This window comes from Equus przewalskii, chromosome 14, assembly GCF_037783145.1.
Source record: "Equus przewalskii isolate Varuska chromosome 14, EquPr2, whole genome shotgun sequence".
NCBI lineage: Eukaryota > Metazoa > Chordata > Mammalia > Perissodactyla > Equidae > Equus > Equus przewalskii.
In genome coordinates, this window is record NC_091844.1 from 67,234,631 (window position 1) to 67,251,312 (window position 16,682).

Below are 16,682 nucleotides of genomic sequence, written 5' to 3' on the forward strand. Positions count from 1 at the left end.
AGGTTTTTTTAAAGGAAATATCTTTAGTTTGTGTTTCACATTATAAATCTCTTAATTTTAGAGATAATATGTTTGATTAAGTAGAATAGATATTGGAGGTGTCTGGAAAAAGACCGTGCAAACTAAGGTAGATCAGTAACCTGACTTTTTAAAATCACCCATTTCTGAAAAGACCAGTGAATGGAGATCTATAGCTTACACTTAGGTTTTACCTTAACAGACAAAGAATTAACAAAGAATATTTAAAAATATTATATTTACGAATTTCAAATACTTTTAGTATTTTAAAAGTAACCAAAAAAGATTTTTTAAAATGTCTTTCAATGTATTTCATACCAATTATGTTTTAGAGAGGGTGAAGACTTAATATATTAAATTGTTAAAACAAGCTTTTGTTAATTTTTATTCAACAAACACTAAATGCACGCTACAGTATGTCAGTAAATTTACATGGCAATGGATATTCAAAGGTGAGTAAGTTGCGATCCCCTCCTTAAAGAATGTACAATCTAGTGGTAGAGGAGGACATAGAACAAACAAACAAACAAACCTACATTGTATATGTATTTTAAGAACGAAAATTCAAATACACGCAAAAGCAGACAAAGAAGAGCTCAATAAAATCCCATTTACTCACCACCCTGATTCAATTACCAGAATTTTGCTACGTTTGTTTCATTTATCCCCCTTTTTCTTTGTTGATGCATTTTAAAGCAAATCCTAGACATGTCGTTTTACCTCTACATACCTGAGTATGCATTTCTGAAAAATATGGACATCCTTCTCACATAACAATAATATCATCACAGCTAAAACAATTAATAATGACTCCTTGATATAATACCCAGTCTATAATCGAATTTTCCCAACTGTCTCAAAAATTGTTAAATTGTCTTTTTATATATGGTTTGCTCTTATCAAAATGCACACAATTCATTTGATTATTACCTATAACAGGTAAACATCATATTAATACAGGATCAAGTATTTCTAGAAAGCTTTAGACAATCACTGAAAAATTTGCTGGCATTGCAGTATACTGCAAAAATATATTCTTTTGAAATATTTCCTCTTAGAGAGTGAGAAAGGGTTAACAAATCATAAGATTGTTAATTATGAGATCAAGGTTCAGGCTTCACCTCTCCCACTGCTTTCCTCGTATAATTAGCTTTCTTGGATCTCAGTTTCCTCAAAAATAAAAGGAGCGAACTTGTGTGAAGTTAATAAATATTAAAATATCCAAAAGTTTTATATTTCATACCTGATGAGCTCGACAAATCAAGTCTAAATCATGACGATTCAGGAATTTACTGACTACATCAGCTCCAAAAGTGAAGGAAACACCACGATCATTTTCTCCCCAGCCTTGCACATCCTTATCTGGGTCAGACCACAGCAAATCACAGAGCAGACCTTTAAAGAATAAAAGCACAGCAATGAAAAAAGCAGAACAAAGTTTATTAAATAAGGTATAACTATATCACATTTCTTCTCCTGCCCTCTTACCTTTTAAAAAACAGTAACAATCACTTGGTCCCCAGAATCCCAGCTCACTGAACTGAGCCACTCTTTATTAAAGCAATCATACAAATATATCTTGCCTGGCTGCTTAAGGTAGCCAGGCAACCTTTCCGACCCTTCCCACAGACAGGGAATATGTGTATGGCACACTTTAAGCACACGATATGTGGAAGAGACTTCTCATCTTTTGTATATAGTTTTCCCGTAGTGATAACCAATTGACCCAGCAGGATTTCCTGAATAGCTCATCCTTTCCTTACAGAGCTACCTATACTGTCTGTTTCTGGGTGCCACAGTCTATTGCATTAATCTATTTTATGTATCCTTGAGCCAATAACACACTAGAGCTTTTAAATAAATCTTTTTATTTGGTAGGACTAGTATCCCCACTTAATACTTTTCTTCAGGATTGTTTTGGTTACTTTTAATTCTTTGTTCTTCCACATATAAAATTCTGAATCAGTTTGTCTAATTCTGTGAACTCAATTCAGATTTCATTGGAATTGCATTTGATCTATAGATCAATTTGAGGGAAGAAAACATTTTCCATGAAGGCCTAGAGGATTTAAGTAAAATATGGAGGAACAAAATCATTGGCTTTAGTAATGTTTTGGGCTTAAGAAAAGAGGTCAGAGCTAAAAATATTTATCTGGCTATCTTTATCATAGTAATAGTACTACAAATCTTAGAAGGGACTGAGACCACCTTGGGAATGCAAAGTGAGAAGACCAGTAAATAAACTCTGAGGAATTAAACATTTAATAAGCAAGCTGAGGAGGGGGAATCAATAAAAAATATTGAGTAGGAATGGTCAAAACAAGGAAGAGATTAGACTAGCAAAGATCTCCTGAAAGACCTAAGAATTATCTAGAAGTAGGAAACAATTAAGTTTGAAGTGCAATGAACAAGTGGAGTAGGATGAAAACCAAAAGTGCCACAGAGAATTAGATCATAAGACCTAATGAAAGCAGTTTCTTGATGGCTGATGGGACGAGAGTGGGTTAGAATCAAATTGTAGTGAGACTAAGAGGGGGTGGATGTTGAGAAGATGATAAGTACTTTTCTAAGAACGATGGTGCTAAGGGAAGAAAAAATTAGTGTTAAGGGAAGATTTTTTTTTATAGCCCACAAACTTCATAATATAGGTCGGTCATCAGGAAAGGAGATGTTCATTTTGAGTCACAGTATAACTTGTCTTGATAGGCGAATTATCTAAAACACCCTTCACAATTAGTGGCAATGTACTCTTAATTTCTATCATTATTTCCTAAGCTCCTACTATAATGTTCTAAGAAATCCACCAGCATACAAAATCCATTGGGACAGTTAGTCTCAATTTACAAGCTCTGATTTCTAAAGAACACAAGCTGATTCTTTAAAAAAATACATACACACCCTCCCAGGGCTCTTTAATGTTCATACTTTCTAGTGTTTCCACAGGAGAAGCTGTGAGCAGGAGTCCAAGACAGTAATCTAAATATATACATACATTTTGTTGTTGTTGTTAAGGAAGATTTGCCCCGAGCTAACATTGTGCCAATCTTCCTCTATTTCTTTTTTTTAGTACCTGGGACTCCAGCACAGCATGGCCACTAACAGAGTGGTGTAGATCTGTGCCCAAGAACTGAACCCAGGCTGCTGAAGCAGAGTGCACTAAACTTAACCACTAGGCCACCAGGGCTGGCCCCTGTAATTTTTATGTGATGATAAAACTAGAATGTAGTTGCTTTCAGAATTATTTGGGAAATATGACAGGGTCAACACATACAAAATGAGATAACAGTAACAACAACAATCTGGCATCCTTCAACCTTAATGGAATCAAGATAAGAATCTGAGAGTCAAAGTTCAATGTTTTCTAATTCAATTCCTAATGAACAAGCATCACAATCATTAGACTACTGCTTTAAAAAATGTGTTAATTTATAAATTTATAAACTAAATTTCTGAAGCTTATAGAGAATATCAAAGCTTAAAATGACTGTTTTCAGCATCTCAGAAACTTTCCACTAGAATATGTTAAAGAGAGAAACTTGTCACCCCTGAAACTGATTTATGTCTGAACTATACCATTAACAGAAACCCTGAAGATGTAATGCTTGAAATATATATTTATATTGTACCTTATTTTAAATAAATGCCCTATTATTTCAATACTAGTTTCTATTAGATTTAGTCAAATATATTCTATAATTACAATCAAAATCCGGTAAAATGCATGCTTTTCCTTTTATAATCAAGACAAGTTGTGCTACTTACACAAGTAAGTTCTGAGGCAACTTACTACAACATGCAATATGTCAGTGGCTTACTAACAAAAGAGGATCTATACAATTGTTTATAATGGTTGATGTTTAGTCATGAGTAGCATTTTAAGTGATATTATCAGCTTTCAGTACACCGAGCAAAACAATCCAATCATACTTGAAAACAAGCAACCAGGGGGGTCGGCCCTGTGGCCAAACGGTAAGTCCACATGCGCTTGGGCAGCCCAGGGTTCACCAGTTCAGATCCCAGGTGTGGACTTACGCACCACTCATCAAGCCATGCTGTGGCAGCATCCCTCGTGGAGGAACTAGAATGACATGCAACTAGAAGACACAACTATGTACTGGGGCTTTGGAGAGAAGAAAAAAAAAAAAAATGAGGAAGACTGGCAACAGATATTAGCTCAGGGCCAATCTTCCTCACAAAAGAAAAAAAAGGCCAAGGAGAGCAGAGAGAGAGAGAAAAAAACAAGCAACCAAATGCACATTCTTAGTCCAATTTAAAGATTTGCTTATGTTTTGCTCGGGGACTGAGTTACATACATTTTTTAATGTTTATCTTTCTACAGAATCTTTAGATCTTAAGAGTGGGAAATGAACTTATTAACTAACCAGCTCAACCCTATTTGATGAACAATCAATTCCTCTTTACTCAATTACCAATAAACAATCCCAGTATCAGTAAACTAAAAGATTTTTTCTCCATATATATGATGTTCCTAATTTATAACAGGATTTCTAGACCCTATGGCACTCTAGGTAATCCTCATTTTGAAGATATTCAAGTCTGTTGAGAATTGATGATACAATACATAAAGGGTAGGTCTGATTACACAAATGACAATGGGACAATTAATTCAACCATGTAAGTCTGCCTAAAAAAAAAAGTCTGGTAGAAACTGAGGGAAAGGGCAGTTTTGCTTATGCTAATGTTTTTAATAGTATGACAGTGTGATACAATAAAAATATATTTGGTCTTTGTTCCCATTCTTGGCATAAAGCTCCTAAAACCCTTGGAATTTCCTGAGTGATAAGAGTATCTTTTGTTATTCATAAGGATCCCCTTTCCATCACACCTGAGTTTATGTTAATGAGGTGACCTAGAGCCTCCTAGACAGCTTCAGAAAAGGGGCTAGTCAACAGAAAGATGAAATGTGATTAGAGTTGGAACTTTTAGCCCTCTCACCCTGTCCCTGCCACCTCTGGGAAGGGAAGTGGGAACTGGAAATTCAGTTCTATAAAAACCCTTCAACAATTAGATTTGAGGAACTTCCAGGTTGGTGAAAGCCGTTCACCAACACTGCCCCCCATACCTTGCCCTATGCATCTCTTCCATTTGGCTGTTCCTGAATTGTATCCTTCATAATAAACTGGTAAATGTAAGTAAAGCATCTGAGGATGTGGTTGTGGAAACCCCCTTGTAGAAGAAGTGGTGTCAGAAAATGCCACACAGGGGCTGGCCAGGTGGCGTAGCGGTTGGGTTCCCGAGCTCCGCTTTGGCAGTCCAGGGTTCGCAGGTTCGGATCCGGGCGGAGACCTAGCACTGCTCGTCAAGACACGCTGTGGCAGTATCCCACATAAAACAGAGGAAGATTGGCACAGATGTTAGCTCAGGGCCAATCTTCTACACAAAAAGAAAAAAGAAAATGCCACACAGAAAGGTATTGATGTGTTAAGCAAAAGCTGAACTGCGGAAATAGAACTTAACTGCACTAAATTCTCAGGTCTTCATGGCATCTTATGATATGAATACCACGACTAGTACACACCTTAGTAAATACACTGGTACTCAAATATGAAAGGCAACAGAAAAGTTAGGATAACTGGCAACTGTGCCTAGCACTTATTTTTAAAATTAAATTGGGCTCATTTATTAATCAACACAACAATTTATCCTCAAATGGAACTTAAATGCTTTTGTTTTGACTTGCTTCACTTATCTAAGAGATATCTGGAATTCTGAATACTCAATTTTCATAAATCTTTCAGACACAATTTTCATAATTCACCACACATCTAAAGAGCCTTCCATCTCAAGAGCCTTAAAGTTTAGCTCTAAAAATTTGAAATAGAGATGATGTAGAAAACAATGAAAAACTACTAGATAATTTAAAAGAAGCTACTTGTAATTCTTGGTTAAGAAAGAAAAATTTTCCTTTTTTTTTTTTTTTGGTGAGGAAGATTGGCCCTGAGCAAATATCTGTTGCCAATCTTCCTCCTTTTGCTTGAGGAAGATTGTCCCTGAGCTAACATCCATGCCAATCTTCCTCTACTTTATGTGGGATACCGCCACAGCGTGTCTTGATGAGCAGTGCTAGGTCTGCGCCCAGATCCAAACCCACAAACCTCGGGCTGCCGAAGCAAAGCATGTGAACTTAACCACTATGCCACCAGGCTGGCCACAAGAAAAATTAGATTAATTAAAAAACTTTGACTAATTTTTAACAAGTCTTTGAAGGACATAACCAATGGTGATATGAATGAGAGTTTTGAAAGACAGGAAGGTAAGGGAAATCAATAGCAAGATCTTTTGTGATAAGTTTGACAGAACCATATTTAGAAGTTCTGCACTTCGGGGAATAACTAGTGAAAGTGGAAGTATCTTATATTACTGCAAGTAATCTGTAGTTAGCTTACTGACTACAAAAAAAACTCTATTATTTATTACACAAACCAATCCTACTTCCACTAAGTATAATTAAGTTCAAATATGCCAACATTTTATATATAACAACTAAACTTCTCTATATACTTAACCTGTATCAGGGACATCAGTGGGTCTCATAATTCTCCGAATCTGCTCCATAGACTGCAGGTCTGGTGACAGTCCTATAATAAAAAGATGAGTCATAGTACTGACATCTAAAAGTTTTTCACTCAAATAAAATAAAAGTATTTAATCAAAGTAGATTTACTATATGAAATTAAAGATATTTAAAGTTTTCCTTTTAATGTTATCTTTAATACACTGAGTTATTAAACAGAATCCCACATTGATATAATAGAACATTATGATTAGGTCTTCTCCACTTTTCCCTAACAGGGAAATGAAATTCTCTTTCATTTCAAAAGATTTCTCAAGGAAAGAAATTCTACTACGTTCTTTCTTTCCAAACATTCCCCGCCCTTCACAGGTACGTACTCAATTCTAATCCTACGCTTTTGCCACTTCTTACCACCTAATCTTAAACATGTTCACTTCCAAGTTAAAGTGTCTCACTCTGTCCCAGAAGACCTTCATACATCCCACTCCAACAGGCTCATTATCTTCAATAAAAGCGCAATTGTTGATCAGAAGGGATAAACAAGAAAAAGCACATGAAAATACTTTGCAAGCTTTGAAGGAGTACATAAATATAAGCTACTATTTTTCTTTGGTAGACAATCCAAGTATCATCACAAAGAATAAAGCTAAATATTCACATTCCATACTGCTATATTTCTATTCTTAGCTATACTGATGCGCAAGAGCTACCATTTCTGAAATATTTAGTATCCACTGTTGAATGTTTCAATTAATATAGTGAATTATGCTCTATCGGAGAATAAACCATTGATTACCTCAGGCCTAGACAAGTACATCTATCTTTTTAGCATTTTCCACCTTTAATTCTTCCCACATATTAATGAAAAACTAATTTTCTTACAGTATTTTCACTAAATTACTTCCCTGTACAAAAACCCAATATGGTTATTAAACCAGTCAACAAACTCCTTTGCTGAGTATTCAAATCTCTTTAATCTGATCCCATCATTCCCCAACATGTACTTGACATTCTACTTGGGCCAGTTACTCACACATTCCTTGAATTAGACAACATAAAAAAGACTGTCTCAAGTGCTCTTCACCTCTCCAAACTCTATTTATCCTCCACACTCAATGCCTTCATAAACATTCACCCAATAATTCTCTCCCTTTTGTGACTTCTCATAACAACTACTATCTCTACAAGTACTTTGACATAATTAAATTCCATTCATTCCTCAATGTTTTGAAATATACATTTTATCAACAGGTTTTTAAATTCCTCAAGATAGATCATAAACTGTCCATATATTTTCATGGCATCTAGCCAAGTGCAAGACACATATTTAGTTTTTCAAATGAACGTTCATATATTCAAGCTTACCCAGAGAATAAATTATCACTCTACCAAAAAATTATTTTTAGGACTAAAACAGATGTATTACCTAAAACCTAGAACTCTTGGCATGTGGAAATATTAAGCTCAATTCCATCTGGATTCTGATGAAAGGTGTTTAATATAGGCAGGAAAATCATCATGATCCTCTTTCCCCGCCTTTTTTTCCCCCCTTTTTCTCCCCAAAGCCCCCTGGTAGATAGTTTTATATTCTTCGTTGTGGGTCCTTCTAGTTGTGGCATGTGGGATGCTGCCTCAGCGTGGTTTGATGAGCAGTGCCATGTCTGCACCCAGGATTCGAACCAACAAAACACTGGGCCGCCTGTAGCAGAGTGCGCGAACTTAACCACTCGGCCACGGGACCAGCCCCATGATCCTCTCCCTTTTACTGATAGCGGTTATCTTTCTGTCAAAACTGAGGCAAAGGGAAGACATTTTTTCAAGCAAAACTCTGGTTAACCTCCTCATACGTGAAATTCCTTAAAGGCAAGTACTAGATTTCCATTTTCATTATGTATAAATAACCATAAATTTCTAGTTATTAAAAGAAATTTTAGCTACGTTTAAAAGAGTTTTAATCACTTGAGTTTTCACACAAGCACTGCTTTGTTTTCCCATAGCAGCTTAATTATTATAGGTCTTTTCTAAATACAGTCATGAGTTGCTTAATGGCAGGGATACGTTCTGAGAAATGTATCGTTAGATGATATCGTTGTGCGAACATCATACAGTGTATTTACACAAACCTAGATGATGTAGCCTACTACACACCTAGCCCACAACGGTACTAATCTTATGGGACCACCATCGTATATGCAATCCATCATTGACCAAAATGTTATTATGCAGCGCATGACTATAATGGAATAGTAAGAAAAATCCAAAGGTAAATTTACTAGTCGGCTTACCTCCATGACAACAGAAGATCTTCTCATCCACAATGGCAGCTATAGGCAGACAGTTGAAACAATCGGTGAAGGTCTTCCACAACTTAATATTAAACCTTCGCTTGCCTATAAAAAGAAGAAATAGAGTAAATAAATCTGAAATCTCAGCCACAGGATTACGAATGATTTCAATTTTCTTCTGTTTACCTAGCAATCTGTTTTTTCTCTAAGTGTTACTTGTATACTTTTAAAAAGGTAATAAATATTCAGCACCTTCAGTAAAGTTACAAAAGACTTCCAAGTCTGTCCTATAGGTACTTTATGAAACAAATACATGAAAAACTTTTGTCTTTTAAGATCACATTTATAATATAACAACTTTGAAACAGTCTAATAGACTATTAGTTTATTTTTTCCATTCAACATGTACACTAGTTAACCTAGCCAAATTAGTAAGAAGTGAAAGTGGTGCCTCTGGAGACTGTCCATTTTAACTCTAATGCATTAAGTAACACAGCATAAACTTACTGCCAAGAAAGGAATTTCCAAGTGCTTAACTGGTAATCACTTTTGAGTGAATTATAACTTTGCACTGTAGCAAGTATAAATAGAAACACAAAGGCCATAATTTTCCTGAAGTCTAGCATAAAGAGCTACAACAAAGACAATCTCAAGTGTTCACCTTTTTTAGTGTTACCCGATTTTTCTGAATTTGGCAACAAATTGCAACAACCAACCCAGGGGAGGGATGAAAGACACAAGCACTAACTTCCTATGTTTTTATGCCATAACCTGCCTCTCAATAAATAAGTATAACTCAAAACAGTTTTCACAAGCTGTTCTCATACATATTATTTCATTTGATGTCATTTCTATCCTCAAGGATATTCAAGCCCATATTTTATCCTTTAAGAATATATATCTATTTCTGATTTAGCTTTAGCTAAGTGGTTATAGTTTGACGTACTACACCCACTTTCTGTCTACTGGTCTGATTTAAATAATTGGAACCATGCATTACACCTCAGAAATAAAAATGCAATATAAAATCAAACATAGAATCATTCTCATTAGAACATAAGCTTCATGAGAATAGAGATCACCTGTTTGTGCACTGCTGCATTCCCAGTGTTTAGAATAGTGCCTGGCATATAACATTTCTTCAAACACTTGTCAAATAAATGACTACATGAATCAAGGAAGTAAGAATTTAAATAAGGACTCTACTAAATTTAAGGATGGAAAAAAAGCAAAAATAGATTCTAATTGAGAATTCAGCACTAAAAAACAAATTCAATTTGAAAATCATTGTAATTAGTTCTAAATTGTAATTAACCAAACATATGTTCACTCCCATACCCTAACAAAAGTAAAAGACCAAATTCAAATGTAGTAGTGTAATTTAGTAATAACACTTGGAAACACCACTATACAACAGCAAATCAGTGATTTCTTCCTGATGAAAAAGAGCACAATAAAATAAGGATATCCCGGAGTATTCAGTATCCTTATCTCTCTAGGTTTAAAAGCATAGATTAAAAATCTAATAATACACTTCAACTTTTAAATAAGTTCAAAGAAGTTCTCAGTATTTTCTGTCACACAGGGCCCATGGGAGTTTCTGTCCTATCATAAGAATGCTGAGAGCTAAAAGCTTAATGGACACTAGAAAACCAGAGGCTACTGTCTATAGTGTACCTCTGTTTCACTTGGCTATTTTACCCGGTAAACTAATTAAAACAAGGCCTTTCAGCTGAGTAAGCTACAGTCAACCTGAAACTACGTGATCAAGGAGATCCGAAGGAATCAATTTAATTAGTAACCTGTTTCCCAGCTTCAGGTTGCTCTTTCATTAAAGGCTCTCTTCTTGGGCTTATGCTTGCTATGCTTGCTAGATCACGTTTTTAAAAACCTCTGAATTGAAGGAACTCTTTTGAAATGGAAAATTGGGGAATTTTCCATTAATATTAATTAAATTAATAAAAATAAATTTTTATTTTTACTTACATTCATCATAGAATCCATAAATGCGATTGATGCTAGCACACTCATGGTTTCCTCTTAAGAGAAAGAAGTTCTCTGGATATTTGATTTTATAAGCCAACAGCAAACAAATGGTTTCCAAAGACTGCTTTCCTCTGTCCACATAATCGCCTAAGAAAAGATAGTTGGCTTCTGGTGGGAAACCTCCATATTCAAATAATCGCAGTAAATCTGTATACTGTCCATGAATATCTCCTAAAAATAGAAAAAGTCAGTTTTAGAAAATTTGGTTACGGTGGTAAATAGCTTCTATGAAATGATTCCTAATGTTTACACCCTTTGTATAATCCTCTCCCCTTGAATGCAGGCTGTAGCTGGTGACTTACTTCTAACAAAGAGAACACAGCAAAAGTGAGATAAGCTGTCCCTTCTGCGATTAGGTTACAAAAGTTTGTGACTTTGGCCTTGCTTGCACTCTTTTGCGTTCTCTCATGCTCAATAATGACACCAGCTGCCTTATGGAGAAGCACACATGACAAAAGAACTGAAGGAGGCCTCTGGTGAACAACTCATTAGGAACTGAGGCCCTCAGTCCACTGGCCCATAAGAAACTTAATCCTTTCACAGTTGAGCCTTCAGATGACTGCAGCCCAGATAACACCTTGATCGCCGCCTTGTGAGAGACCCAGAACCAGACAACCCAGCTAAGCTGTGCCCAAATTCCTGACCCTCTGAAACTACAAGATGACAAATTAATATTTGTTGTTTTAAGCCACAAAGTTTTGGGAAAATTTGTTATACAACAATGAATAACTAATACAGCTACTCTTATTATCTGGTGGTGTAACTTAGGTCATTTTGTTATACCAAATAGAGAGACAAACAGCAAAAACTTAGAAATATTTAGTATAAATTACTTCTATTACCTTCAAGTTATTTCTACATTAAAGCCTTTTAAAGAGTATCTTGCTGAGAATTCAAATCATTTTATGATGACTTAAAAGTAACTACGTGTGCTTCATTTAAATTCACAAAAGGGACTGACCATTTCAACAAAATTCCAAACTACTACCTCTTACTTAAAGGTGATACTCTAAGCTAATTAATTAATTTATTCAACAAACATTTATTTAGCTAATATCTCTTATTTGCTAGGCAATGTACAAAGGAGCACCAAGCATATGACTTAATAAACCACATGAATAAAGAAAAAAAAGTTTTTCAGGGGCACACTAAGCACCCACAAGTTACATGGTATGAATGTGGAGAACTAAGAAACACGTAGGGGAATGAAAGTTTTTGCATATAGCAAATAAGCCTTGACTGAGCAAAAGTTGATGATTACGCTCATAAAAGCTATGTCATAAAGACTAACAGCCAATACAAATAAAAACTGCGTTATTAAACCAAAAGCCAGTACAATATATTATTTATACCACTTTCTGCTGTTATGTGAACTACAGAAAAATGCTTTCTGTGTGATAATTTTTATGGCTATAACAATGCAATCATTGAACTCAAGGTCACAAGTTTTTGCTTTTGGCCAAAAGCCACTGTAAAACTTAACAAATACAGATTGTAAAGCTATTCTTCAAAATAAATTAAAATGATTATAACAAAGTTAGAAGACCATGGATACTGTCATATTGACCCCTCCAAATTCTATTTTTTTCTAACCAGTACATCAGAATGCCCATTTCTCCACATCCTTGCAACACTGGATATCAATTTTTGACACTTTTTAATCTGATCAGAGTTTGAGATTTGTTTTTAAATTGTATTTCACTGATAATTAGTGAGGTTGAGGATCTTATGTTTATTGGCCGTTTGAATTTCTTCTAAGATCTGCTTCTTTTTTTTGTTATATTCCTACTGCAGTGGCTTTTTCTTATTAACTTCTAAGAACTGTTTATATAGTGTGACTAGCAATCTTTTTATACATGTAGCAAATTATTTTCTTCTTGTAACTTGTCATTTTAGTAAAGTTTCAATTTTTATATAATTTTATGTAATAAAAACTATAAATCTCTTTTATAAAAAAATTTTTAAATGTTTTCTGCAGATAATCTTCAATGTAAATATGGGATGAAAACCAGGATTCAAAAGAGATCATTCCTAACTTTATCCTTTTACATACCACAAATTTTCAGTGGTGCTTCCAATTCCAAAAGAATAGGCTGGCTGAGAAATATCTCCCGAGACTTGATACATAAGCCCCGAACTTCTGCTTCAGTCATCTGCACAATCTTTCCTGGACGACATCCTCGTACTGATAAACAATGAATAAAATGGTCAGTTTTCCAAAATTTATCCATAAAATAATAATCCTTAAAAAAGTGTCATGCCCATTATTTCGAAGACCAGAAAAGGCACACAGGCAGCAAACCACGAGACACTCTATTGTGTCCTATGACTAACAGTAAGGTTCTTCTAATATCTCTGGCTTCTCTCTACACTCCTGCTGGTTCCTGATGCTGCTACTGCCTGATGAGGCTGCTGCCACGGAAATGCAGTCCTATTTTTTGCTTTCCAGTAGCCAACTGGAAGCCTCGCAGCCCAAGAGATCTAAAAAGTTTCAGGGACAGCAACTTTCAGTGTCTGTCCTACTCTCTCAGCAAAGTCTTGCATTTAGTAGAAGGCCAAAATAGCATCATTAAGAACCAGTGACTATGAAGAAAGGGAGACCAAATAAACATATCTGTCAGTAGGTGGTTTAGCTTCACATACTTCCTTGGAATATTATGAGCAGTCCCAAAAATTTAGCAATCACGACCTCCATTTTCTGACTAAAACAAAACAAATTATAAAAAGGTGCCAGATATTTATTAAATTTTAATGCATTATTATGTTCACAATAGGGCATTATATTTAGCTATTTAGATGGAAGAAGGCATTTTTCATATGAATGGGCAATAAAATCCATTAACTAATATAGTTCCCAGTAACTTCTGGGATAGAGTGGGGAGGAATGGTGAATGCAGAGTTTCTTATTTGCCCTACCGAATTGAACTTGTAATCATTTCCTTTCAACATTATCTTCTCCACTGGTTCTCTTTAATCGTTAAATATACTGCTAGCTCCCATTTAATCTTAACTGAAAAGGCATTTAAAAAGAGAAAACACAGACTACATTTCTATACACCTCTATTAATCCCCATTTACAATTAAGTCCACGTTTCTTGCTAAAAATTGCTATGATTCCTTTGTCGTGTCCAGAGGCTTAAAAAAAAGGCCCCACATGCAAAAGTCAACCCATGTATATATATTCAATTAATATAGTAAGATATAAGGAACAAAGAAGAGACAGAGACAATGTTGAAATGTGCTTCAGCAAGTATGACTGTTAATAACACCATTCCTGAAATTCAAAACGATGATTAGCAGAACTACTTTTATTATGGGAACTTAGCATAGCTTCTACCTTAGTACTAGCTCTCAAACATCAATTATCTACTTCCCAAAGACATTTGGATTTCTCTAAGACAGAAAAAGACATCTAACTTTGTACCTTCTTCCATTAAGTATCTAGACTGCTGCTTAGATTCAATGTCCTGCAATAGGAACACTTTTTAATCTTGGCATTAAATTTTAAATCTGGGAAGTGATGGTTAAAAAATATAGTTGCACCATCAGGGCATCAAATATCTATCTGTTTCAGTTTGGGGGGGAAAAGTACTCTCCTTGAAGGATTAAAGATCTCTGGTTGCTTCAGGATGACAAATACACACCTAAAAGTAATTATTTAAAGATAATGAGCAACAGACAGACAAAATGCTTTTGGCTCTTGCAAAAGCTTCTACAATTTCTTTTGTGATTGTGTAGTGATAAAACACTTAAGTTATCAAAATTTAGTTGTAACTTGATGGCAATCATTATTAAGTCAAAACTAGTGTGGGTCACTTTGATGTATGGATTTAAAGTGTCTAAACTACAATGGTAAATATTTTATCTCATATTTGTTTTATTTTCTCTGTAAATTACGTCTATTTAATTTTGACCTCAAGTGAATAATTTAGGTTACACTAACATGCACTTTGACTAACATTTATACAGAGCTAAAAATGCCTCAATTTATAAGCTATGCTAATCCACAGAAACTAAAAATTTACCAAAACAAACACACCACACAAAATCTCTTATATTTCACTGATTCTAAGATTCATGTTTTTTCTGCAATTAACATCTCTGAAGTTAGGAGATATCCCGCAATCAATCATTTCTTACAATTGTAATTGGCAGTGGCTTTTTTCTCCCTTCATGGCACATAAAATAATAGTTCATTTCAAAATCAATCACCTCTAAGAGTTGATGAAATGCAGTTAGAGAAGCTAAAGGTTCTTTCAAAGGTTAAGCCTTTGACAAGTAACCAAATCTTAGGAACAAATGAGCCAAATGTTTGGGAGAAGAGGGTAGATGGCTCAGGGCAATCCCAGCTGCCTTTCAATTCAAAAGCTGTGTTCCCTTATCCACCGGTATGTACTCCCAGACTTCCAAGAGCAATTAAAATTTCTGAGAGTCACCTGAAAAAAAGGAATAAATCAACGCACCCTGTTACGTAGGGGAACTACATCACTATCACTATCCATGGGGGATTCCAGAATTTGTGTACATGAGCCTAGACCCAAGTGTCTCACCAGATTACGAAGATACTATAAATCTGGATAATTCATTAGGTACAAAGCAATTTCACATCAATCATCTCATTCAATCCTTTCGCTATCCCAGGAATTAGAAAGAGAAGTTATTATCTACACTGTACAATGCTAAGAGATTAAATAACTTGTATAAGATTACAGAGCCCAGGTTTTATAAGACTAGAGGTAGTAAAAAACAGAAGAAAAGAATTTAGAACCAAGGTCTTCTAACTCAAAAGCCAATACTCTTTCTACTCCATCATATAAAATTTTTAGTCAAAAATTTCCCAGAAAAAGAAATTTCAGCAGGTAATAATTGCAAATCAGGTAAAAAACCCTGTTATAGCAAATTATCTACTACACTATTACTGTTTAGAAAACATTTTGAGGTATTACATACATACAGAAAAGTACACTAACATTATGTGCATAATTCAATGAGTTTTAACTATATATATACCTAAGTAACCACCACCCAGATCAAGATACAGAATACTTCTAGGAGGCTCCCTTAAGCCCTAACCATTCAATAATAATGCCCAAGCTTACTTTCTTGATTTCTTTCAGTAAGATTAATCTGACCTGTTTTCCAATTTTAGATAAATATACAGTATATACTTTTGCTCATTATTATATCTGTGAGATCCATGTTATTGTGTTTAGTGGCCATATGAAATATTTCACTGTATGAATATACCATAATATACTTATCTACTCTATTTAGGTCATTCCCATTTTGGGGCTATTATGAATGCTATGATTATTCACATACATTTCTCTTGGGTGTGTGTATATATAAAAATATATATGACACAGGAGTAGACCAGCTGGGTCACAGGGAATACTAGCTTTATTAAGAAGTAGATACTGCCAGTTTCTCAAAGCGGTTACACCAATTTACAATTCCACCAACAATGTTGCTTTACATCTTTGCCAACAATGGATATTATTAGTCTTTTTAACTTTAGCCATTTTGTTGGGTGTACAGTGGTGTTTGTTGAGATTTTAATTTGCATTTCCCTAATAAGTAATGTTGTTGAGTAATGTTGGGCCATTTGGATATCCTTTTTGGTGAAGTTCCTTTTAAATCTTTTGTTGATTCTTTAAAACCAGACTGTCTTTTAAAAATTTATTTGCAATAATTCTTTATATATTCCAGATGAATCCTCTGTTGAATATACGTGTTACAAGTACTTTCTCCCAGTTTATGCCTTGCTTTTTCCCTCTCTTAATGCTATCTTTTGATGA

The 16,682-nt window shown here is 34.8% G+C and overlaps 1 protein-coding gene across 4 annotated transcripts in view; it reads right to left on the reverse strand.

Moving 5' to 3' along the window:
- Nucleotides 1-16,682, reverse strand: part of PPP1CB (protein phosphatase 1 catalytic subunit beta) — a 40,830-nt gene that overhangs the window by 5,204 nt on the left and 18,944 nt on the right. For all 4 annotated transcript variants that reach the window (XM_070572964.1, XM_070572963.1, XM_070572961.1 and 1 more), the window contains exons 3-7: nt 12,938-13,069; nt 10,825-11,055; nt 8,839-8,943; nt 6,546-6,617; nt 1,262-1,413 (exon numbers count right to left, since the gene is read on the reverse strand). In XM_070572964.1, coding sequence (XP_070429065.1) covers nt 1,262-1,413; nt 6,546-6,617; nt 8,839-8,943; nt 10,825-11,055; nt 12,938-13,069 — 692 coding nt within the window. The remainder of the gene's footprint in view (nt 1-1,261; nt 1,414-6,545; nt 6,618-8,838; nt 8,944-10,824; nt 11,056-12,937; nt 13,070-16,682) is intronic.